The following is a 26,075-nucleotide window of genomic DNA, read 5'->3' as shown; positions in this document are numbered from 1 at the left end:
GTCCCATTGTATTCCCTCCCACCCACCCCGACCACCCACCACAATTCTCCTTTGTGAGATTGGACCACATTTCTGATCTACATCTGCCTATTAAACGAATGTGTTAGACCTCGCTACCTGGGGCGCCACACTGATTTTCCCCTCTGCTTTATAGATATTGGCCAGCCTATGAAAGTGTCATGTCGTCCGATATTATAAATTATCATAGATTCAGCTTCCCGCTGCGCCGTCCTTTCTGCTTCTTTCATGAGGCCGCTAACAAATTAGAGTTTGTCTCCTCCATCAAAAACACGTTTCATCTGGAACGTGTCTGACCAAAGTAACCTCGAAGCCACCTCAAATTATTTTGCTTTGCCTCCACGGATTTCAACGTCCGTCGCATTGCCATGATTTGCCCCGGTGCTCATTTGCGAAATTCGTTATCTGAACGGGGCAAAACAAGTGGTCACACGCCTTTAAAAATTATATGAAACCTCATTATTATTACCATTACTGATATTCTACACCAAACAGCCCTTAGAGAATCCACACATTTTTTATTTACAAGAATGTCTAACAATTAGAACTAATTTACAATTCACTTTTATGCACATAAGAGAATATATGTCGTGGTTTGATCAACAAAAGTTAAAACGCAGGAGGGCCAACACAATAAATGTTGAGGGAAGAGAGCACCTGCAGTGTTGTAGATGCACGCGATCACAACTACAAATGAAACATCGACTCGACTCTAAGGTAAAGGCAACATCATTGTGGGTACGGTTTGAAATGACGTTGCGCACCAAGAGAGTAAAAATGCAATGATCCATGAACATTGATTCTCAAGTTCCGGATACACGCAGCCAATCCTCGTGCGAAAAAATGAATGTGTTTACCGATTTGTGGAAGATGTATGAAATGCATACGTGACATGCGCAGCCACCAGGGGGTGCAACAATTCGCATATTGTTAATGTCAAATAAAAAAGATTCTTGACTTGAATATTGAATTTACATCGAACAGCCAGAGCTGGGATGGTGGAATGGTAGGTGGCTGGGTGGGTGGATGGCTGGGTGGTTTGGTGGCTGGGTGGTTGGTTAACTTGGTGGCTTGGTGGCTTGGTGGGTGGTTAGGTGGCTGGGTGGCTGGATGGTTGGGTGCCTTGGTGGGTGGCTGGATGGTTGGGTGGCCAGGTGGTTGGGTGCCTTGGTGGTTTGGTGGGTGGTTGGGTGGCTGGGTGGCTGGGTGGTTGGGTGCCTTGGTGGGTGGCTGGATGGTTGGGTGGCCGGGTGGTTGGGTGCCTTGGTGGCTTGGTGGGTGGTTGGGTGGCTGGGTGGCTGGGTGGCTGGGTGGTTGGGTGCCTTGGTGGGTGGCTGGATGGTTGGGTGGCCGGGTGGTTGGGTGCCTTGGTGGCTTGGTGGGTGGTTAGGTGGCTGTGTGGCTGGATGGTTGGGTGCCTTGGTGGGTGGCTGGATGGTTGGGTGGCCGGGTGGTTGGGTGCCTTGGTGGCTTGGTGGGTGGTTGGGTAGGTGGATGGCTGGGTGGGTGTAGATTTTTAGAATCAAGATATGCGTTCAGAGTATTTGGCTGCTATACATTTCCACGTGATAATAAGCCACTTCGTTGAGCTATCATTTTGTGATAGCCAGATCGCTTCGTTTAAAGAGATATATATAAGCTCAATGGGCTTTACCTGGTAATGTTGAAAAAAATGCATACAGCAGTGGATTCATCGTGGCTGACAATGGTGCGTCGAGGGGCAGCTCTGTCTGCGGTTACCTTGGGGTCATTGGTGAGCAGCTTGAAGGCCATGTAGACCTGGTTCTCCTGCACGCCTCCCCCCAGGTCGAGGAAATTGGCCGGCTTGCCTCCGTGCAGGTCGATGATGTCACAGGTGGCCATAGCCAAGCCAGCCCCATTCACTGCAACAAAAAGCGTAAGCGGGACTTCATCAAATGGGCGCTGCGGTGGCTAGATGTGAACTCCCTCGCCTGGTATACAGGATGTCGTGGGTTCGATCCCGACCCTGCCACCTGCATATTTGGAGTTTGCGTGTCTCCAGCCCTGTGGTCGCGTGGGTTTTTCTGCGGGTCCTCTGGCTTTTCCCTCCACAGTTATAAGCATGTGTTTAGAGCAGTTGTTTGCTGTAAATGTCCACACAATAAGCCATTTTGTTGAGCTATCATTTGTGGCCGGGTCACTTCTAAAAATAGCTATATAGCTCAGTGGGCCATACCTGGTAAAATAAAAAGGTTATTTTTTCATGTCTGATTTGATCCCAACATCTCGGAAATCCTGGCTCAATGCTTTGCTTAGAGCTGCCTGTGCCAGGAATGAATGATTATTAATGGGTGCGATATTATTGATTTAGGCGAGGTGACCTAGTCACTTATGCACAGGTACATTCATAAAATGTTGAGAAAATGTAGAGATCCTACGACACTGCGTTCAGGAGCAGTTCATAGCGCGCAAAGCTTCGTGACAAAAATATAGCAAACAACTCAATTACCCAAATACGCCTTCATGTATACCTTCCAGACATTACATCTGTGCTGTGCCAGGTAGGACTCCAACTGGGACAAAACAGCCCGAAGGCAAACACTTGGCATCCGGATGAGTAAAGATTGCTTAATTATTCACTTTTCTGATGGGGTCCCCCCCCCACCCCCCCAACCTCCCACCCCCCCCCAACCTTCCATTCACCTACATGCGGCTCATTTGCGAGCAAGTGCTGGTGTGGTGTCCCGACATCTAAAAGCCGGGAGAGTTGTTTGTTTCATTAGTCTGTGAACAGTGACTTTGCAAGGGAGGGCTGGGGGTGCGCGCGCCTCTGTCCGTTGTTTTAATGCGGGAACCGGCATACTAATTTGTGATAAATGGCAATTCCCAAAATGCCAGTCTCATTACCAAAGGCATTGTGTGTTTGTCTGCAGTCGTTCAATTGTACGTGCATATCTTTAGTGCGCAGCAACAGCAGAAGAGATATCTATATCTTATCGCACCACCCCCACCAGGTATCTAATTGACTCTGATATACTGGCGCGACGAGATCTGGGCCCACGTTCGGAGTAAGTGTACTTCAACGAAGGTTGCAAGCGCTATGCAGAGGACGACGAGGATCAACAGCTGAGCGAATATTCTTCAAAAATAGAAATTTTTATCAAATTTATTCCAATTGTGATGTCGTGAAATGAAGCAGTGGCATAGAACGCTCGCACGGCATTGCAGCCGTGTGTGCGGCAGAATGGCCTGTGGAAGGGGATGTTATAGAACAACTTCAGAAATCCCTTAAAAGTCACCTTTTCGATCCACACCTATGGGGCGTAACTAGCCCACACACCCTGTTACAGGGGAACATTTGACGTCACATATCAGTCTCATGTGTTGCATTCCAAGGGGCTGGATTTTAGCCAACATAAAACAAAAACAAATTGAACGTGATGGGCAGTGCGGTTGTCAGGGATTGGCCAGAGACCATCAACTCACGCCATTGGATAACCTGGTTTCATCGCGTGTACTATGAATAAAGACCATTGCCCGAAGCATCCCCTAGAATATATATTCTTCCTTTCCAGGCAGTGCTATTGAGCGATATGTTGAGTTTTTGGGTTACTCACAGGTGGCTGCTCAGATTCAAACCCAAGACCTCAAATTGTCCTGAGTTAATACTCTAACCTCTGACCCACCCCACCATTCAAGATTTTTTTTTTTCTTGGGAATAAATGCGAGTTGTATGAGAGTCAAACAGAGATTTTATATTCTCAGAGCCGAAATTCAGCCATGACATTTAATGTAATGGGTTTTTTTTTTTCTGCAGTCAACGGTGACTGAGCCGAGATGATCACAAACTCCGGTCATCCCTCGCAAAAGCGGCTTTTGGCTGGCCATTGAACAAAGACGGTTACCGCATCGCGCGCTTTCAGATGCATTTCTGTGGCCGTCTGGAAACCACTTCCTGCCGATATTAGGAAGCCACTGACTGGAGCTATGCACTTTCATATCTAGATTGAAAACATTACTTTAGAACTAATTTTTTCGTTTAGTTTGTTGTCCTTCCCCCGCACCCCAAATTTGCACGGCTGGCAATGTACGGTGCAAAAGAAGTTCAACATACATACGCACAAACATTAGAACCTCGTTCAACGACCGGTGGCTGCCCAAATTCCTCGACCGTACTGGCTAAGTAACCTGATCTCCAACTGGACCAGAACAGATAAAAAACAACGTTTCAAGAAAGCGAACTGCGTAGCAAGAGGAAGCGCAACAAACCAAAGCAGGCGATGTTTCCGTCCAACCCGATGTACTTGAGGTTGTGCTTCTCCGCCTCCACCTCGATGGGATCGCTCTCGGAAATGTCGCCCATAGCGAAGATCTTCTTCTGCCGGTAGTCGGCGTTGTCGTCAAAGTTGATCTTGGCGTCGAAGCAAACCACTGCAAGACATAGAAGGGGGACACAGCCAAGGAGCGATTAATCGAACGTCGACATTCCATTCCGGGGAGGCACAGGTAACACGAGTAGGCCCGTATCAAAAAGGTAAATAAATGAAAATAATAAAGGTTCAGCCCTACAATTACATAGGTCATGCCACTGCTGGCAGAAGGGCCTCCACTACAGGAAGCTCTAGAGAGGCCCTCGAGAGCCTATTTGGCTTAAATTTTCAACACTGCTCAAGTGTACCTGGGGAAAAAAAATAACCCGCGTGTGCGGAGGGGAAACTCTATCCCATTGCAGATGAAAGAGGCGGAGTCCACATCTGCCGTACTGCCTTCTGCTGGCAAGCAGGTTGTGGCTCCGATGCACCTCGAGAAGAGAGTTGTCACAAAATTTGTGTGATTCACCAACCCTTGCAGTTGCCACCATAGTGCTGGATTATGGGCTGGGTGCGTAGCCACCACCACGCGGATAAAATATCTGGAATCCATTAGCCAAAATATGGACTTTCAATTGCTATGGGGAGACTTGCTCCTGTCATAGAAATTTGGAATTTCCACCAGACTCAGGGCTGTAAGATGAGGAGAGAAGCAGAGGCTGAATGCTCATGTGAGCAGGAAATCACATGAACCTTGAATTTCTTCAGGATTTCAATAACACGAGGAGGCAATAAAAAGCTTGTTGAGAAATGAATAGAAGTCATTAATCTTTTTGCGGTTTCCCTCGTACAACGTGCACATGATTCCACACGCAATGAGTAGGAATGAGTGCAACAGAGATCAGAAAACTACGTGGACATTGCCTGCAAGACAGAACGCATTATAAAAGATGGTGCGCAGATAAAAAAAACGGAGTGGTAAAACAATTGCAATGAAATGTAACAGCGGTTTGATCTCCGCTCCTTATCACGCCCATTCAGTTCGGGACAAATGCTCGGTAATGCACGGATAGACACACCGCTGCCCATGCTCTTAAGCCATCTACAAACTTTATACTTGAAGCAGTTAGACTTCAGGCACTGCAGCTCATAGCCAAAATTCAATACGTGTTTTTTTACGACATCTATAAAGCAAAAAAATAAAAGCCTCACATTAGGTTGCTTTGACTTTTTTTTTGTTTCTTGCCCAGGGCGGTACTTATATATTCCGTCTGATCATAGATCTCCGCAAACCTATCTTCTTTGTCCACGCAATATCCACAAAATACAGTTGCTACAAAGATATGACATTGTTATCAAGCAGACGCCTTTACTCGTGTTATGCAGCCTAGTCCTGGCATGAGCTTCTCAAGCCGTGCTAGCGAGGCTGCCTTGTTCAATATTCTTAAATTATTTTTGCGATTAGCTCCCGTGCACACATTAGCACCCGAACCCAAACCAAACCCTCCCCCCCCCCCCCCCCACAGACACTTTCAACGATAAGCTATCGGAAATTGGTCTCTCCACTAATGATCGTCACATTACGTGCGGCCGGCATTTAATATTAAAGAAAATCAAATCGGAAAACAGGGTCGGGAAAAGGGGTATTTCATAAGTGCCTAAGCCCATTACGGTTGGTGTGGCACATTAATCTGCCCCGGGCTCCTGTTGTTTTTATTTCATACCATCATTTCATTAACATTAATATTTTCTGGAGCCCTGGCCTGAATGAGTATACATCGACGAGCTGTCAAACACAGCAGCGGCACGGATGGATTCCCATCTATAATTAATGGGAATAAGAAAAGCGCCAACTTCCACCCCCCCCCACCGCCGCTCCTCCAAACTGCGCGCTTAGCGGCACAAGTATGCCAAGAGTTGTCCGACTGATAAACCATTAACAAAAAGCTGCAGTTCACAGCTTTGCACAGCGCACCATTGTGCTAACTATGTACATTTCTGAGCGTTAAAAAAACATTTGTACGACACTTATTTATCTATCCCAATGCGATTTTGTGTTGTATTAAGGGAGACCTTGGCGCACAACGTGCTCCCTGTGAAGCTATGAACCCAAAAATTCAATAATCCTGAAACGTGTAAAGCTACTTGTCACCCACCACACTCACACATATACCCTTATACACGTGCCCAATAATTAGCAGTCACTCCGCATGAGGCAACAGCCTTCTGCGTCCCAAAAAACCCAGTAGCATCTGCAGATACTCGACAGATGATATTTATGTGGTTTGGATGTCAATTCCACATAAATATTACCACTGGCACAAGGAGTCGATTTTCATACAGCCAGAGTTCACATGGGTGCACTGACAATCGCAAAGTAACAGGAAAAATACGACAGGAATACAATAGAGTTTGGATATAAAACGGCGTCTAAAAATAGCCGCTTCCAAAGACACCGCACAGAAACGGTGGGCATATGCGTTGGTGGTCAGTCATAGGCAAAGGAAAAAAATAAGGTATATTACGCTTTGTTTAAACACGGGAGTTCGACAACATGGAGTGTTCTCTTGGGGCAAAAGAGTTCCAGGCCATGGGGTTGACTGGTGGCCTCGCACAGAAAGCCTTGCTTGCTGGAGCAGAGAGTGCACGGAGGAGAGATGAACAGCACGAGACGAGCGGAGGGCGTGCATGCGCGGGGACAAGTCCATGGAGGACCTTGAAGACTTTTTTCGATTTAAAGCTTTCGTGACTGCAGGGATTCATCTTCTTGGTTCTTTCGGTAAAGTGACGTAGAAGGGAAATAATAAAATAATACAAATAAAACATAATAAAATAATTCTCACGACGTTTCGGCCACAACGCAAGCAGCCGTTTCAGACGCTGTCTCCCCGACAGACCTGGTCTTCACCTGAAGACGGCTGCTTGCGTTGTGGCCGAAACGTCGTGAGAATTATTTTATTATGTTTTATTTTTATTATTTTATTATTTCCCTTCTACGTGACTTTACCGAAAGAACCAAGAAGATGATCTTGAAGACGGCAGAGTGCGATCTTGAAATTGATCCGGGGTCGGAGCTGGGATTGTGGCGTTCGCATCAGCCCAATGTGCACTTCTTAGCTCTGAGACTGATGCACTCTAATGCAGGATAGGCTTTGTGACCATTAAGGGTGCTTATCTTCGTCGGGTTACAGCCTCGTGTTTTGCAGCACGTGTCCAACAGACCCCATTGGGCACGTGGACTGAGGGCTCTCTAATGCACAGCTTTGGGGGGTACAGAGCAAGTCGAGATTTCTAATTCTGTAGTAGATAAAGGGATTGAAAATCATGCGGTTCTCCCCAAAATTTGAAGAAAATTTACAAATCTGGTGAGCAGTGTGCGCAGTGAGCCCAAGCCTTGTCATTGAGATGAATGTTTCGTAACGAATGAGACAATAAGGAAGGGCGATGACTGCAGACCGCACAATTGCGCATATCTCCTCCTGCATTCTGCCCCCCTACCCTCCCTCCACCCCCCCTCCCCCAAATCAAAATCACTGAGAATCGCTGCTCTAAGCTATGGCTGCATTTGTGTAAAAGTTGCAAAGTGCATACGCTACACTAAACTAAAAATAGACTTTTTTATTTTACCAGCTAAGGCCCACCGAGCGACATAGCTCTTTTTCAGAAGCGACCTGGCCACAAATGATAGCTCCACGAAGTGGCATATCACGTGGAAATGTATAGCAGCGAATACTTTTAAACGCATGTTTCTAAATGTGGAGGGAAAAACCGGAGGAGCTGGAAAAATCCAAGCCGCCACGGGGAGAACGTGCAAACTCCAAATATACAGCAGGCGTCAGGGTCGAACCCACGACCTCCTGTATACCAGGCAAGGCAGTTAACATCTCGCCACCGCAAGCATTACGCGTTTTCCAGATTTATTTTTCCACTTGATGGCAGATTCATCACATGACCAAGGATGGCAGCGTCCCCTGCACAACCGCTCGTTATAAGCGCAGCAGAAATGTCATTATTTGGTATATATTTAGGATTTTTTGGGGGGTAAAAAAACTAGAAAAATTCCTCGAAAAAACGACTTGCATTATGGCGACAACTGCATGAACCGTGACATTGTTTATAAATGAGCGGACTTGCCATGTTGGGATCGAGAATACTTTGCCTTCACGTAGCAGTCTGGCTATTAAGGGCGAGGGAAACGTGAACCTCGTTTTGACTCGATACGTTCCCCGATATCACACCAAAAACCCGTTACTGGACAACGTTCAAAACGACTTTCAGTAATTGGGAGCAACCAACCCTTTTCCCCTCGTACGTGGTCAAAACTCGTACATATGCGCGCACATTACCACACCCTCCATGTGCGCCAACCCCCTCCACCCCATGCTAATTCTGATTGGCCTGGTAATAGTATCCTTCAGAGTAGCAGTGATTTTTTTCACGACGATGCATTTCCATGTGGTGCTGCAGGCACACGCTGGCTCACCACACTTACCTTGGCCATCGGGGGTCTCGCCAAATGGGTTTATCTCAACCTGTGTGGCATCCACGCTGAGGAACAACTTGTAGAGCTTCTTTATTTGTTCGGCGGCCTGCAAAATATAAACAGACGCGTGCACACAACCACCGTTTACGGGTCATGTTTCGGTTTTCGTTTTCCATAATTTTGATTCTTAAAATTATAAATAAATTTACAGCCGTTCTCAACCCCCACCACAAAATTAAGACGTCCCCAAACAACGTCGATCATGCTGGCTTTTTTTCCCAAACTCCACCATCTCAGTCAGCGCAGGACAATTGGCAGCACCGGTTCAGTACATCACTAGCCACTGATGTGAGCCATGGCAGGGAATCTAACTCGGGTCGCCGGGTTCATAGTCACCATGAATGTTTAATGCAGCGGTTTTCATTCGTTGCACAGGAACACGTTTGCAGTTACAACGTATCTAACTGACCAAAGGCCGCACTTGGAAAATAAACTTCTCGTCTCAATGGCCTTTGGCGGGATCTTAAAGGAAATGGATTGCGTTGCATCAAAAGCAAAGTGGCCTCTTACTTTGCCAAAAAACTGAGCTCATAGATGTGATGATGATTTACGATAGAGCACCGACAGGAATTGTGTAAAATCAGTACACAATAGAAATAGGCGAAGCCATAGCGGTGCAACTAGACCTGGTGAACCCACTGAACTCCAATGGAATGTTAGTTGCCCTGCAGACAACATTAGCCGTGTTCTAGCTGTAGCACTGTGCTCTGTTACAGTTCTTTGTGCTTTAATGCCTCGACTTACATTTAGAAGCTTGACTATTTAACTTTCCGAGACAATTTATTCTGCAAATGCAAGTATCATTTAAGACTGTATCATGCCATATTATCAACATTGCATTGCAAATTGAAATCTGTAATAAAAAAAAGGCAAAGTTACCGGGTTAATTTTGTGCCTCTTCTCTAGTCATTCATTTCCAACAATTTAACAAAGGTTGCCCTTTTCAACCAAATCAAACGATCTTTATTCTACGTGCCAATATCTTTTTATTTAATCATGAAAACAACGTAGCCAACTTGCTGCACTCCTTTGTCAAGGCAGGGGTAAGGAGCGGCGGCGTAGCGGTGAGAAGCCAGCAACCCGAGTTAGATTCCTGTCCAAGGCTAACAGCAGTAGTGAGCGATATCTCAACCGGTCCCTAGGGGCCCCTCTTCGACAACCTACACTGAGCAGTGTGGTGAAGTATGATCAAACAACCGCCTTGAATAATGGCACACCATGGAGGTGGCCTTGCCCCGGCAATGGATTGACTCAGGGCTGCGGACGATTATGAAGACGGCGGAGCCTTTCTCTCCTATATGGCATTGAAGCTCAAACTTTGACGTCAGGTCGTACTCGCAATTTCCCCCATACCGCAGAGAAAAACCCATCAATCCTCCTTGCCACACTGCACTCAAGTTATCCCCCAGAGGACACAGAGGCAACGGTGGATGAAGAACAAACCTGCCGTGTGTTTCCATCACCGTGACCGGGAATTGAACCCGCAGCAGTCCTGATAACAATTGCGGCGCTGCCTGCCAGCCTCTGGCTAAGCCCCAGTCGCGGCACTGTTGGTCACACTACACTGGGAACGCTCCAGGCGTACACCAAGGGCTGGACTGCGAGCAGGGGGCCGTTATTCCACACCATAGACAAAGGAAACATCCTTCCTTTGTGAAGCAAAAAACGCTTGCTTGCTACAACCAAAGACAAATATCCCCGTAAAGCCTTAACAGACTGTTGGGGCAACTGCTGTTCGCGAACATCTATGAAGGCCGGCCGACACGGCACACGAGGGGCTGGATGGCCAACACCACGCGCATGCCGCTTTTGTCTGCCCAATCTTTACACACTGCACCAGGTACGCATTTGAGGCCGAGTCAACCTAGCGGAGGCCCGGAACCAGTTCAGATAATCGTCGCTGGTGTTAGCCGTGATCGGGAATCAAACTCGGGTTGCCGGGTTCGTAGCGAAGCGCGCCAACCGCTACACTGACGGTGCCTCCTCCTTCACCACCAGGATAGTTGTTAGCACGCATACAGCAGTAGCACCACCACCATCAGTGTAACCGTTACCGCCGCCGCTACCCAGCAACGCTGCATGTGACCGAGTGCGCTCGCTCTCGACAAACCGCGATCCCAACACGGCGCCATAGCGCACCGCGGGCACGTGTAAATTGATTTCGCCGGCAGCTGGAGGCATTGCGCTGTAATTAAAAATGCATACTCGGAGAGGTGGCCCCGCCCAGGTGACTTACAAATCAAGAGCGCAAGCGAGCTGGCATAGCCGCCCAGAGCCCGAGTTTGAATGGAAGCCGTGGTTTAAACCGGCTTCCAAAGCGTGGTGCAGTTTATACTCTCGGCGTGGTCACAATGACCGCAAAAAAAAAAGAAAACCCATCACCATCAATTTGGTTCGGCACTTCATTTGGCTTAATCGCAGCTCAAAGAATGTAAATAATGGAGTGACTGCGACGTGCCAGACATCACTCTGACATGCGGCGCAGGTGGGACAGTGCCGACCCCTACTTTGTGGAGCAGAGGTCGCTTCAAGTGACCTCAGAGGTAGCTCTGTGGTATCCACTTCCATGGGCCATTCTCTAACACGGAGGGGGTTGCACTGGTCCGCGAGAGATCCGAGTGGATAATCTGTCTCGTGAGGTGAATACAAGCTGATATAGCACTGTCGGAATGAAATGTCACCAATTATAATCCCAATCCCTTGATCACATATGGGCAATCGAATGAAAAAATCCTGGAACATCACGAGGGTGGATGAATGGATGAACGGGCGGATGGAGGCAGGGAGGTAGGAACATATGACAAGAGTGGGCTGGTGGGCACTCCACATACTCAGTTACCCACAGAGTGGATAGCTGTGGGGATTATATAGAGTGGGGTGTGCGATCTAAGTAAGCAGCAACTGCACCGTACCAAAATTAAATGCAGGTTTTCCAGAGCGCCATTTCCTGAATTCTAAATGTAGAATGGCAATGCCCAGTGTTTCATCTTTTATTCATCCAGTTCGAAGTCTATTGAGGAAGCTCCTCCTCGAGATGTTTGGAAAATAGATGGAGTATTTTTGAGGGATTAAGCTATAATTCCATCATGAAATCAAGCGCCAAAAATGCTGCCGTGTAATAATAAAAAAAATCTCATTATATAGGAGAAATGAGGAAAGTGAAATAAACATGTTTAGCATTGCAGCACGTATGGTAATGATATGCGACGTGTGACAGCGGTGAGGGCACCGAATTAGGAACCCGCCGCCGATCCAAGTTCCGAAACCTAGCCACAGCCAGCCTCAGCGGCGAGTAATATTCTGAACCAGTTCAGAAACTCCACCCATTTACCAATCAGCATGAGATGTGGTCAGACAAGCCCCAAGACAGATGCAGTGTGGGAGGCATTCGCATCCAGCATTGGATTAACAGAGGGCCGAAATGTATCGTTACATAATTACGGCGACAGGGTTGTCTGATCGTGCAGTGATTGGGCCACTGTGAGTGAGCCATAAGCAAAGCAATCAAATACATATTTGGGGCAGTATCGCAAGAAGGATACTGAACTGGGTGTGGCAATTGATTGTCACATGTGGTTTTCATGGGTGAATACAATTTAATCAATGTAATTACTAATAGCTGTATCAAATATCAGTGGTTCACGTAAGTCTAGTAAGTCTGAGAATAAACATTTTCTTTTTTAAGGACATATTAAATGGAAGTCGATGTACTTATTACATTAGCCGGAAAGCTTTGCCACAGCAAGTAATGGGTTTTATGGGATATTATTGTTTTGCTAAAGGGGCTCCATCAATTAGAGTGCTTTGACCAATAACATCTGGTAAACCAGCAGATTTATTTAGCAAGGCCTGACTCTGCTGATGAGACCAAAGAAGGTCAAAGGCAGTGTGGATTTTGCGGCTTAAACAAACGCTGCCGGTTAATACGAGCCCAGAGAGACCAATAGGCTGAGAAACTAAAACACATTCCATTTTGCCTCTGCAAATATGGAATGGAAGTTGCTTCATTGTTTATTTTTCTATTCATTTATGTATTTCCATTGAAATGCCACCGACAGCGCCAAGTAAGCCTGGATCTACACGAAGGATTTGTTTGAGATTTGCAACAGGAGCATTAACTGCACTCTGCGCTATATAGGACCCAGCATATTTACACACCCATGGCGTCAACACAGAGGTGTCCCTTCAGAGATAGAAACATGCATTCAAGTAAACAAAAATTACACGATAAATAAAGCCATTAATTTACATGCTCAAACGAAACGCGTTGGAGCCGGCAGTTGGCTTTGGTTGCGAATCTCGTGGACTATTTAATTACATTTCTGCAGAAAAAAGTGGATGTCTGTAGGTGAGCAAAAAAATAAGGAAAACAATCTGCTTACACGACAGCGTAGAATAAATGTATTTTTTTGTGAAAGTGGACATCTAATTAATCACTCAATAGTAGTTTAATCATGATGTTTCTAACAACTTAAAAGTTTCTTGAATTAGTCAAAGCACACATCATCCGAGCAGATAAAAATCAAGCGTGGTCCCGTTCGCCTATTTGTGCATTGAAATGCAATTAACCGAGTGAGTGTTGGATGAGGGAAGGTTTAGCGAGATATAACTTGTGCAAATGCAACTGAAATTAATAAAGGATTATTATTACATTTTTCCAAAATGTTTTTTTTCCAGAGTCTATAGTCAATTAAGAGGAAAATCACTGCCAAGGACTAAATCACCCAGAATACACCCAAGCCTCCTACGATCTTGCAATGCGAGAAGAACTAAGACTTGGTTAGCGCTTTAATTAGACAGCGTCTGGGAATACCAAGTAATATAGACTTAGGGCTGCAAGGTGGAGAGAATATGGCAGTCGTGATATTGATTTTTTTTATTAATATTAAAACATTTGAACATGTGTTAAATGATGAAGGCTGGATCTCAAAACGTTGTAAAATTTACGACACGCGCAGTTTTGTGATGCAGGAAACCACAGGCATGCGGGAAGGCAGCCGAAACTGGTCCTAACAATTGGCCAAGCTCTGGAGGTCCTATATAGGAAAGTTAGACCAAAGCCATGAATGAATGTTTGTAAATGTGAAAGGAAACCGGGTGCATGAGTTTTCTCCAGGTACTCGGTTTTCATTCGCAAATGAAGCCAAACACTAAATCGAATTAGCCAAACATCATCATGCAGAACCCTGCTGAAAATGAACCTTGACATTCAGCGAGGCTTTTTTCGGCAAAGGAAATGATTTTCATTTGAATCGTAATCATTCGACTACCATTATGGGTATACTAGACCGCGAAAAAAAATGTTCGACAAAATAGGTCAGTCAGCGGAAAACTATTTTTAGAAATACATACAGCTTCAAATAATACAACAATGTAATATACTGACAACGTTTTCTTTCTTACCTGTTTCTCAAGCTTGCCTTTAAAGCCCAGGTTTTTGGCCATCTGCAAGGCTTGCTGATCCTTGATGCCTTCCACGATGTCTATGGCCTCCTACAAAAAGAATGACATCGCATTCACAAGATTGGTACAGCACAGGAATTTTAAATCAGTTAGCCGTGTGCCACGTGCACAACAATCCAAATTCCCTTACACTCGGCTTCCGTGCTTGCAAGGAATGTGAAAGAGTGATCGGACTGAAGACAGTCCACAGGAACGGCAAAGTCAATTGAGGCCTTTCATGTCTTTGTTATGATGTCCCCATCTGTTTAGCTGTTCGGGTTGACCAATCTTCTCCAGCTGTGTACAGGCTAAAGCTCAAGGTAAGTGGTGCAATTTTGTTCTTTCTTTGGAATGTTGCCTAAAGCCAACGTTGACATTCGCCGTTTAACGCAGACTACGAGGAAAAAGTGAAGCTGCCTGCAACGTGGCGGCTGCAGCTTGCAACTTCGTTCAAGCCTGCAAACATAATGGTCCTAGTTATACAAGCAAGATGCGGCTTTGATTGGCTGAATGAAGTCACAAGGTCATCATGACAAGGTGGTCAAACGTGGCTGAATGTGTTTCATACGTATGACTGCATGTGTTTAATAATAACTGTTATCTCTATATATTTCTAATTTACAAATGTATTACTTCTCTAAAATTCCCGTTTTTTAATTCCTAGACTTAGCAGATGCCCTTCCTTCCCTAGATCCCATACCTGGCTTCCTGGGCCAAGACCACCTGGGTGAGAAGGGGAAGAACGTGTTGGGCCTAGCGTTGCCACCTGCCCTGGCTTTGCCAGGATTGTCCCCTTCTTGATGTAGCTGTTCTGTGGAATCTCCAATTGTTCCTTAAGCATTTAAAGCGGGAAGGTGGTGGGTGTCCATTGCGTAAATATAAATGCACCACTCAGGAAATGGAATGTGCATATCGTTTACCCTCTTCTGATATTGCAAAATATTATCATTCCTTTGACATGTCCTGGGTTTTTGTACCTCAAAAGGTCACGACCCTCTGTTAGGACTCCCAGACGCTATTGTTTTAATGATAACATATAATACCATTATTGAGTTTAATGCCTGTTGCGTGCAACGTTGTTGCAACACTGACCATTGTTTTAATATGGGACGTTGCAGATTGACAAAAGACTGTAAAGAATTATTAATTTAACAAACAGCAGACGAGTAACCCTGCGTAGGGAACAGCTTTTCAAGACAACAAATACACGATGATGATGATTATTATTTTTTCAGACGAATCAAATGGACTGGCCGGCATGGAAAGTTGTACGTAGGTTTGCGCAACCGAGCACAGCAGCGTTCGTGAAAACCCCGAGCATTTCATGCGGGGGCGGTTCTCCTCCGCCATTCCATGTCGCCGGCGAACAAAGCCAACAAAAAAATTCAAGGCGCCTGAAAAATATAATTACGGGGGCAAAATGTACATACTGTGCACGTACGTGCGGGGCAATCAGCACGGCTCCCAACGACTACGCCTCCTCGGACGGCATGCGGGCCCGTGTTGAATTTCGCAGGAGCAAACACTCGGATTTTTCTCGAGGCTCCTCCGGTTTTTCCCCTCCACATTTATAAACATGTATTGAGTATATGGCTGCTAGAAATTTCCACGTGATAATCCACTTTCTTGAGGTATCATGTGTGGCCAGGTCGCTTCTGAAAGTGCTATATAGCTCAGTGGGCCTTAGCTGAAAAAATAAATAGTTAATAGTTTAGAGTTTGCAATGACCACCATCTCTGAACCTTGCTGCTTTTCAATCACGATATTCACAAGTGGTTGTATGTTTGAATGACAGCTTACAGAAAAATAAAAGCGCGACTGGAAGATTTAATTTGCCACGAGAGTTGATAGAATAACCAACCCGCATTAGTGCAACTTGAATTTTTTACCGAATAATCGTAAAAATGCGTGTATTTATCATTTTATTAATCATTCTTTAATAGGAGCTTATTCATTTTGTCGCATTTCCCCATTCATTTTAAACGACAAAAGTAATGTCACATATATATCGTGCGAATTATCGCTGCAATGTAGTTTGAAAAATGCGATTGCACCACATATCAAATGACGTGAGAATTGGTTATTTATAGCATATGAACGTTCTACGCAGATGGTATGTGCGTGTGACATTTCGTTTAAGAGTAAATGACAAAACCCTCCGATACTGATGGGCAAACACATGTGCTACGAAGAAGAGCCAATTGCAACAAAACTTCCCCTATTATATACCGTATTGTTATTTTAAGGCCACAGTGTTGTTATTGAAGGTTGTGTTGAGTTGCTGATGTCAATTGTGCTTGTACACCACTGCCAACGCAGAAGCATCAAATACAATTTGATTTCAATGAGAAGCAGTACAAATTAAATGTAAAAAAGGGACAAAGAAACTAATAATCATTCTCGAATGGAACTGTGATTTGAGAACCGTGAATATTCATCGCAGGGCTGGGAGGGTGAACTGATTAGTATTCTGTTGATATCCTTGCAGTTTCTTCAAACCTCATTTCTAACAAGTGCAACAACAGGGTTTGGCAACTGTTGAGACAAAGCACATACACAAAGGACATAAATAGTTCCCAATTGAAAACACTTCTCTTGTAAAAGGTTGAAGGCGCTGCCCTGCAAATGCTTTCTCGTGCTCCTGCTGGCAGAAGGATGTCCACTCTGGGGGGATCGAGAGATCCTCTTCAGTGGGTATTTGGCCTCCTCTTCCACGCTGCTCAGACATCTTCGAAGACGATGCGAGTACCCACACACTTACTAACGCCACCAACGGCACACGCGGATCTGCCGACCGACAATTTGTGGTGGAGCCATTCATACTGCCGAGTGGGCAGAGGCGGAGGGAAGATCCAGCAGGTGACCTCTGTGTGCCAACCATTCAATATTCTCGTCGGTGCTACCAATAATTATCTAAAACGGAACTAAACTATTATTATTTTACGAGAATAAGGCCAACTGAGCTATGGAGCTCTTTTTCAGAAGCGACCTGGCCACAAATGATAGCTTAATGAAGTGGCTTATCGCGCGGAAATGTTTAGCAGCCAAATACTCTTAATAGTTTTGAATAAGAAAAAGTAAAAAAAAAAGAGGACCTGGAGAAAATCCATGCGATCACAGGGAGAGAGAACATGCAAACTCCAAATATAGAGGTGTTAGGGTCAGCATCGAACCCACGACCTCCTGCATACCCGGCAAGGTAGTCAACATCTCGCCAACGCAGCGCCCCTAAATTTTTCCTTGGTACCGAGTTAAACTCTTGAAGCAAAAAAAAAACACTGAGAACGTGCACACATGGTGACATGGTTCTCAGAGTGGAGAAATGTCACGTTTCGAACAGGAAATCCCATTACGGATTTGGAGAATAACATCGAATATCACACGTGCTGCCGCAACTCGAGTGTGACAGCACTGCGGTTTTGTCTATGCTACTAACAGGTGTGTCGCAAAGTAACGAATGTTCTATTAACTTATGGTGAAACGGAAGACAGCATTACAGGAAATTCCTGGATAACTTTAGACCATAATACATTGAAGGGAGCGGCGGCGTTGGTTTATGGGGGGATGGGAGTGGTGGGAGGGTGGGCAGAGGAAAGAAGTCGGGTTCACTTCTGCAAAAGAGCTCTACAGCTCATTGGGTCTTACCTGGTAAAATATATTTCGATTTAAAGCTTTCGTGACTGCAGGGATTCATCTTCATGGTTCTTTCGGTAAAGTCACGTAGAAGGGAAGTAATAAAATAATAAAACATAATAAAATATAATTTATAAAATATTATTTTTTTAAATATTCTTTTATTATGTTTTATTTTATTATGTATTATTATGTATTATTATTTTATTGACTTATGTTTTATTATTTTATTATTTTAGTGACTTTACCGAAAGAACCAAGAAGATGGTAAAATATATACAAATATCACGGCCGGTTCAGTTATCACTCACCACTGATGATAGCTGTGACAGGAATGCAAGCTAGGGCTGCCAGATTCCGTCCTTCGTTCGTGAACACATTTATAACGTGCGCAATTTGAACGTAAAACAGAGAAACCCGAGGAAAAGGCAGAGGTAGTCCCCGTCAGAAAAAAACGGCACCGACGCCGGCCACCTGGCCGGGAGTGGGTGCCGGCATGCGCAGCGAAGTAGGGACCTCAGAACCTCAGTCACTACTTCGCGACCAGGGACTCAATCGGTCGCCCCAGCGAGCTGGCCACAAAGGATAGCTCAACGAAGTGGCTCATCACGTGGACATTTATAGCAGCAAAAACACTCCAAACGCGCGTCCTTTCTCAATGTGGAGAGGAAAACCGGAGGACCCGGGGAAAAATCAACGTGAATAGAGAACATGCAAACTCAAATATACAGCAGGCGTCAGGGTCGGGATCGAGCTCACGACCTCCTGTATACCAGGTGAAGGCGTTAACATTCCTCGTTTTTAGCAGACGCACCTTGAAGATGAGTTCGGGGTTATTTTTGGCGACCTCTTCGATGTCCATCCCGCCGCAAGGGCTGCCGACGAGCACGGGTCCGTTGAAGGTCCTGTCCATGAGGATGGCGAGATAGGTCTCCCTGGAGATGTCCAACGCCTCCGCGATCATCACCTGCGCGAGAGGAGGGGGTTTCCCCGTGATCATTAACATCTCCGGGCTTACCACTTGTTCGCGACCGTGCCGTACAGCTTCATCGACTGTGGCCTTCGGCACCATGTCCGAAGTTTCGCTCCCGAGCGTCGGCAGCTTTTTCAGGAACGTCGCAGCCGGACAACGACGTGGTGACGACCCGAATAGATGTCGGAGAACATCTAAGTGCTTGCACAAGACGTGTGCAAGCACTGTTTTTTAATCCACTGCAAGGTGAGGGCTTCCCCCACGCAGTTCCGGCCATGAGACTTTAACCTGACCACTCTCTCACACCGGTCAGTGCAGGCTGGTGAAGCATAGTACGGTTTAACGATGACGTTGGCTGCATGGCCCTACTACCCACAACACAGCTGGACCAGCAGACAATAACACCCGTTCGAATTATAAACTAACGTTGCATTCCTCTTTATTTTCTAAAATATATAATTTCAGCTAGCTTCCTACAGGCTGCGTAATTGTGCGCTATGTGAATGAATCATTGGAGATACTTTAAATGTCAGGCATGGTGGAGCAGGCATGTAATTTCACGGAGATAATCACGTGACACTTCCAACCCCGCTGGGCTGCGAGACAGCCAGGAGATGGCAGTACAGCAAGTGGATTATAATTGTGCTATCAGCATCATGTCATGAGATAAAGACAATTGAAATGTCCACTTTCAGGGAACACCTCTTTATAACCTGCTGAGACTGCTCATCTGCGTATCAATCAGACCACACTTACTGGGTTTGAAAGATGGAATGAGACAAATTAAGAAAAAAAACTCCCACAATGGGGTTTTTTGGCACATCTACTGATGATCGGGGCTGAGACAATCAACTCACTCCGCTTGAGAACACCGCTTTAATTCTGGGTGTGCCTAGATTCGAACCTAGGATCTCAGGGATACTGGGTCAGTGCCCTAACCCGTGATCGTATGTACACCTGATTCACCTCTAGCAGTGGGTTCTTCAACTCCTTTGTTGTGTCGACCTAATCCCATGGGTATAAATGTGTTTTTCCCCAATACTCTGGTTTCCTTTCGCTTGCAAAACACTCCTCCAAGAGGAATTGGCTAAGCCACACAACGCAAGAGTTTCCAGAAAATGTAATCCCCTAACGAAGTAGGGCTCTCAAGACAGATAAATAAACGTCTACGTGTGGCATCATGAAGGCATATATTTATCATTGGTGGGAACCTGCAATCGAAACACAGAACACTACTTAGAGCAATAGTACCGCAGGCTGCTATATATTTTTTGTATTTAATTTATTGTATTTGGTCGTGAAACATTACAAGGAACGAGTAAGAAATACCTTCTATAAATTCACGCACTTTATTAGACCGTAAGCAAAAGCGGACCGCAAGCACCAAAAACATTATTTTAATAGCAGAAAATACGCAGGGTGTGTGTGTGTGTATGCGTCACCTACTCTGTGTATGTGGGAAGCGGTGGTTCAATGGTTAGCACACTGCGCGAAGAACCCAGTGATCCGAGTTCAATTCTCGCTCACGGCCAACATTGGTGACGATTATCTGGACCGGTCACGTGCCCCTCCGAATCAACTCTGTCTTAAATGAAGTACCTGGCGCGGTGTGTAGTAAACATCACCACTGGGAAGACAAAGGCGGCCGGGCGTGATGCTGGTCACCGACATCCTCGTGTGCCGCGAAGGCCTTCATAGATGCTCGCTAACAGCAATTGCCCCAACAGACTGTTGAGGCTATTGGGGACATCTTTGTTGTGTGTGTGTGTGTATACATCAACATTAAAGTTAAATGGAAATAGCGTCTCACCTTTGAAACACAAACGCCTTCCTTGGGGGTCTGTTTTGTGACGAGGTTAAAGCCGAGCATTTTTGCAGAAAGGTCTTTCACCACCTGAGGACTGTTCAGCAGAAACACAAATAGACGGAAGAAGAACAACAACAAACATGAAAGAGTTATAACACAGAATCAGAATATTTACTTATACTGGAGGAATCCGATGAGCTATAAAGCTCTTTGTCACACATATCCAGCAGGGGCGGGTCAGACCGTAACAACAAACATGACAAAGGATAGGAAAGGTAAAGACAAATCACTTACAAATATACAAATAAAACTAAATTATTTTTTATCTTACCAGGTAAAGCCCACTGAGCTATTAACTTAGTTTTCATAAGCGACCTGGCCACAAATGATAGCTCAAAAAAGTGGCTTATTACGTGTACATTTATCAAAGTAAAACAATTAAAATAATCTCAATGCATCAGCTGTGCATGTAACATTTCACCTCCCTTTGCGAGTCGATTAATGTTCACTCTTTGGTGGGAAGGCGGGGGGGTGACAATTAATTGTCATTAACAGTGCTAAGGATTGTCGCTATTCAAGATCACGATTCATATTGAGAATCATTGTTTTGCTAGATTGGTAGCAAATTTAGCGGACTCCAGTAGCTGCAGGAGCCACAGGAGCTGCGGAATTGAGCGTTCCTTCCCTCAAGACTTTTTTCCACAAACTTCTGCAGGCATTTCGATTTATAGCTTTCGCGACTGCAGGGATTCATCTTGGTTCTTTCGGTAAAGTCACGTAGAAGGGAAGTAATAAAATGATAAAAATAAAACACAATAAAATAATTCTCACGACGTTTCGGTCACAACGCAAGCAGCCGTCTTCAGGTGAAAACCAGGTCTGTCGAGGTGACAGAGTCTGAATGAAACAGAACACGAGCTTGGAGCATATATATAAGCTGGGCGCCTTGACAAAGGAATTTGCATATCAAGAGGAATTTAGCATATTTATGGGAAATGCAGGAATGTGATTAGTACTACATATGCATGTGCATTATGCAGGATTAACATCATCAAAGGGAGAGGATATGGGAAATGCAGGTATGTGAATAGTACTAATTCAGCATCAAAGGGAGGGGATAGGGGTAGCATTGTCAGCTTATATATATGCTCCAAGCTCGTGTGCTGTTTCATTCAGACTCTGTCGCCTCGACAGACCTGGTTTTCACCTGAAGACGGTTGCTTGCGTTGTGGCCGAAACGTCGTGAGAAATATTTTATTGTGTTTTATTTTTATTATTTTATTACTTCCCTTCTACGTGACTTTACCGAAAGAACCAAGATATATCCCTGCTAATCACGGGGAGGATGGCCAAGGATAATTCAAAATCGTTGCTAATCCAAAAATATACATTTTCCGCGGATTTCTATGCCAAAAACCACTGATGAAGGCATAAATTAAAACTCACAAAATTAATGAGAGGATAAATCACTCAAAATGAAGCACAAATGACGATTTTGATTGTTACTCTTTCGATATCGAACGAATGCGCGTGCTCCATCATCGCACTTTCCTGCTCCCCCACAGAAGACTACGCTCACTAGATGGATAGCAGAGCCGCCCCAATCACAATCAAACTCCACCCACTGTTATAAAGATATGTAACTACTGTACTGTAGCGGCGATCACGTGGATTTCGGATACACCGGAGCGCATATTTGTTCGGTTTAAGCGCGTGACTTATAATAAAATATTTCCAAGAAGAGCAATGTATAACTGGTGTTAGATTATTAATTTGGGCTTAAGGAAAATCCATCGGTTATTAATTTACAGTCAAAATCTCAGGTGGCAAGTCAATCCTGAAATCGGATAAACCGCAAGCAGATAATCGAGAGTATACTGTATTCACAAGCTCACAATGCCATGAGTGTGAGAATCAATGTTAATGCATTGGAATGGCCCAAATGGTACGGTGAAACCCCAGGAGGCTCTTGTCTGGTTTGACATAAGGTGTGTTGCCTCAATGTCTTTACAAAGTCTTCAGATTTATTCTCCTACTCATAGGAGAGAGAATGTGTATTTGCCTAAACAACGGCTGCATGAAAACAATAAATAAAATGAATACATTGCAGCTATTCTTAATCCACTCGGGGATGAAGGCCTCGCCACACCATGTCAGTCATTGAGGGTTGTTTTTTCTAACCATACTTCACCGCACTGAACAGTGTGGGATGGCGACAGTGAGGAGGAGGAGGGCAGGAATGGTTCTGCTACAAATCGTCGCTAATTTGAACTCCAGCCAGGAATCAAAACCGGGCACCGGGCTTGTCGCACTGCAAGTTAACCAGTGCGTCACTGCTGTACCAGTGAGAATGTAATTTCAATTTCATCGGAACAACTGCCAGCTGAAGATGCTTGAATACAGGCTGACATGACTTGAGCGGATGGGAAGCCCTGTTTGCATGTACTACACCGTTACAGCGCAGCCTTTGTGTCAAATTTAGTTTGTTATGATGGTACCACTTACGTCGTTTGGCTACGCACAACTAAAATTAGGCATGGTAATAAATTAGTCATTATCAACATTTAGCTTGTGAATTATTATGTAATTAACATTTCATATGCGAGCTATTGTGCAGTGGATCAACTTCATACCTTCTGCTGGGTAGAATGTTACAATATTAAGGGATTTAATGTATCCTCATAATGTAACTTCCAATGGTTGTTTAACATTATTGTTGACCGTGTTGATGTTCACGTGGTATCCTTGTGAATGTTGCGACCAACTCGGTGAAAAAAAAACCTCCATCATGGGTCATATTTTTGACCTAAAAAAATACTTGAAACTAAAATGTATTTTTAAGTCCATCTATACACTGTGTAATCATGCGACAGCCTTGAAAATGATCACAGAAAATGCAATCTTATCTTTTCATAATTGCATTCAGAATGCATGTGTCAAATCTATCTGTCGATAACATTCATGTACGAACATGTATATATAATTCATCAAATCGAGCATGCCGATAATTTCAAAGCCGTGAGACCCACGGTACAGATGGCAGCATTCCCACAAACTGGGTCACTTTGAGTGGGTTTCTGAAGAGACATAGATTGCAATTATAAGATATACCTACGGATTATGTTAAGAGAACTGCAGTTGAAGAACATTTACATAATCTTTATCTGTACTACAAGTAAGAGTAGCAATTAAGTTTTTTTTTTTATGTGAAATACAAATTACACGTTTGTGGGTATCGTGATAATTGTTACACCATGAACTCTGACATCGGATTGTATCACGAACAAATAATATCGTGGCAACGCAAGTTGAACTTCCTTCGCCCCGTACGTAGCCAACCTTGGTAATGGAAGGTGCAAGCCGACTTGGCCGCGTGCGTTGGTGGGAAATTTAGGGCCCAAAAAAAGGAATGGATGATCGCTTCGCAGCATTATCTGCGGTATATATCAAAGGCATGCATCGGTGTTGACAGGTCATTAAGTAAATGTACCTGTCCCGAAAGGAAATGAATTGTCTGCAATATGCTGAGATGTACCGGGGTTAGGTAAATTACCCCGGCATGTTCTATGTTATTTAATACAGTATATCACACCTAAGTGGCACATTCTGAACGTATACGCTGCATTACAGGGTTAATAAATGGATCGCATTCCGGCACTTGAAATGAGTCTCGTGTCTCTAACGTGCGTTGACACAGCGCATGCGTGCAAAAAGGGACTGAGACAAGCGAGACAATTAATTAAAATGCAAGACAATTCAGGGGGTAAATAAACGTAGGAATACTTATTCTTGGATATTTCGGTAAAGTCACGTAGAAGGGAACAATAAAATAATAAAATAATAAAACATAATAAAATTCTCACGACGTTTCGGCCACAACACAAGCAGCCGTCCTCACTTTACCGAAAGATCCAAGAATATGAATCCCATGCAGTCACGAAAGCTTTAAGTAGGAATACTTGACGGATTTGTTAACGTTTTAAATAAAAATTTCTCCCGACCAACGTATACTATCCAGCAGTGGATCGGGCCATGGCCGATTAAAATAGAAAGTGCGCGAGCAGTTTAAAACTCACTCCTTGGTGAGGTGAACACCTCCCTTGAGCCCACTGCTGAAGGAGCCCTTGCCTCGACCTCCCGCCAAGATCTGAGCCTTCAGAACGAGCTCGCGAGCCTCTGTGGAACAGAGCACACAAAAATTTGCATCAAAACAAGTGTAAGTGGGCGCCGGCAGGGGCTAAGAGACGGTAACTCCCTCGCCTGGTATGCGGGAGGTCGTGGGTTCAATCCCGACCCTGACAATACCTGCTATATATTTAGAGTTTGCAGCGCGTGGTCGCGTGGATTTTTCTCCGGGGCTTCTGGTTTTTTTCCCACCACATTTAGAAACAACGTGCGTTTAGAGTATTTGGCTGCAACATATTTCCACATGATGATAGGCCACTCGTTGAGCTGTCGTTGTGGCCAGGTCGCGTCTGAAAAAGAGCTACATAGCTCAGTGGGCCTTACCTGGTAAAATAAAAAAAAAATTTTTTGGTAAGCGTTTCTGCTACTAGGGTGACGTAGAGAAAGGGGCCTGCTGAAGCGACCGCCACCCCCCGCGATGGGTCACCTGATGCACGATTCACCCATGAGCGCGATCACATCCTCACGACGCCGTACAAGGGGAGAAACAAACGGACGCGACGAGAGTTTGAGGGCGACGGCAGGGGAGGGGTGTGTTTTGGGATTCGTACTTTAGCAGAGAAAGAGTGGGTAGAATCAAGCAAGCACGAGGTAATGCTATCATTGAATAATTAATGAAAATGCTTCCTTGTGTTAAAAATCTGAAACTAAATTGTATTTTTGATTTAAAGCTTTCGTGACTGCAGGGATTCATATTCTTGGTTCTTTCGGTAAAGTCGCGTAGAATGGAAATAATAAAATAATATAAATATAAAACAATAAAAAATTCTCACGACGTTTCGACTGCAACACAAGCAATCATCAAGAAAATCATCATTTTATTGCTGTGGATTTCACACCTGATGATTGCTTGTGTTGCAGTCGAAACGTCGTGAGAATTTTTTATTGTTTTATATTTATATTATTTTATTATTTCCCTTCTACGTAACGTGACTTTACCGAAAGAACCAAGAATATAAATAGTATTTTATCACGCAAGGCCCACCAAGCTATAAAGCTCTTTTTTAGCAGTGACCTGGCCACAAATGATAGCTCAACGAAGTGGCTTATTGTGTGGAAATGTATTGCGGCTAAATAAAAGCATGTTTCTAAATGTGGAGGAGAAAACCGGAGGACCCAGGAGAAAAATCCACATGACCACGGGGAGAGACGCATGCAAACTCTAGAATATACAGGTGTGAGGATCGGGATCTAAACCATGAT

The 26,075-nt window shown here is 44.7% G+C and overlaps 1 protein-coding gene across 1 annotated transcript in view; it reads right to left on the bottom strand.

The window, feature by feature from the left end:
• SUCLG2 (succinate-CoA ligase GDP-forming subunit beta) overlaps positions 1-26,075 on the bottom strand; it is a 138,290-nt gene that overhangs the window by 67,275 nt on the left and 44,940 nt on the right. The window contains exons 3-9 of the mRNA XM_061572672.1: positions 24,764-24,863; positions 20,691-20,781; positions 18,722-18,874; positions 14,236-14,325; positions 8,782-8,878; positions 4,249-4,410; positions 1,759-1,901 (exon numbers count right to left, since the gene is read on the bottom strand). Coding sequence (XP_061428656.1) covers positions 1,759-1,901; positions 4,249-4,410; positions 8,782-8,878; positions 14,236-14,325; positions 18,722-18,874; positions 20,691-20,781; positions 24,764-24,863 — 836 coding nt within the window. The remainder of the gene's footprint in view (positions 1-1,758; positions 1,902-4,248; positions 4,411-8,781; positions 8,879-14,235; positions 14,326-18,721; positions 18,875-20,690; positions 20,782-24,763; positions 24,864-26,075) is intronic.

The sequence above is a fragment of the Lethenteron reissneri genome, chromosome 51, assembly GCF_015708825.2.
Source record: "Lethenteron reissneri isolate LAM-NWPU_2019-01 chromosome 51, ASM1570882v1, whole genome shotgun sequence".
Classification (NCBI taxonomy): Eukaryota; Metazoa; Chordata; class Hyperoartia; order Petromyzontiformes; family Petromyzontidae; genus Lethenteron; species Lethenteron reissneri.
Note: the sequence above shows the minus strand (reverse complement) of the source record. Positions and strands in the feature narration are given on the sequence as shown.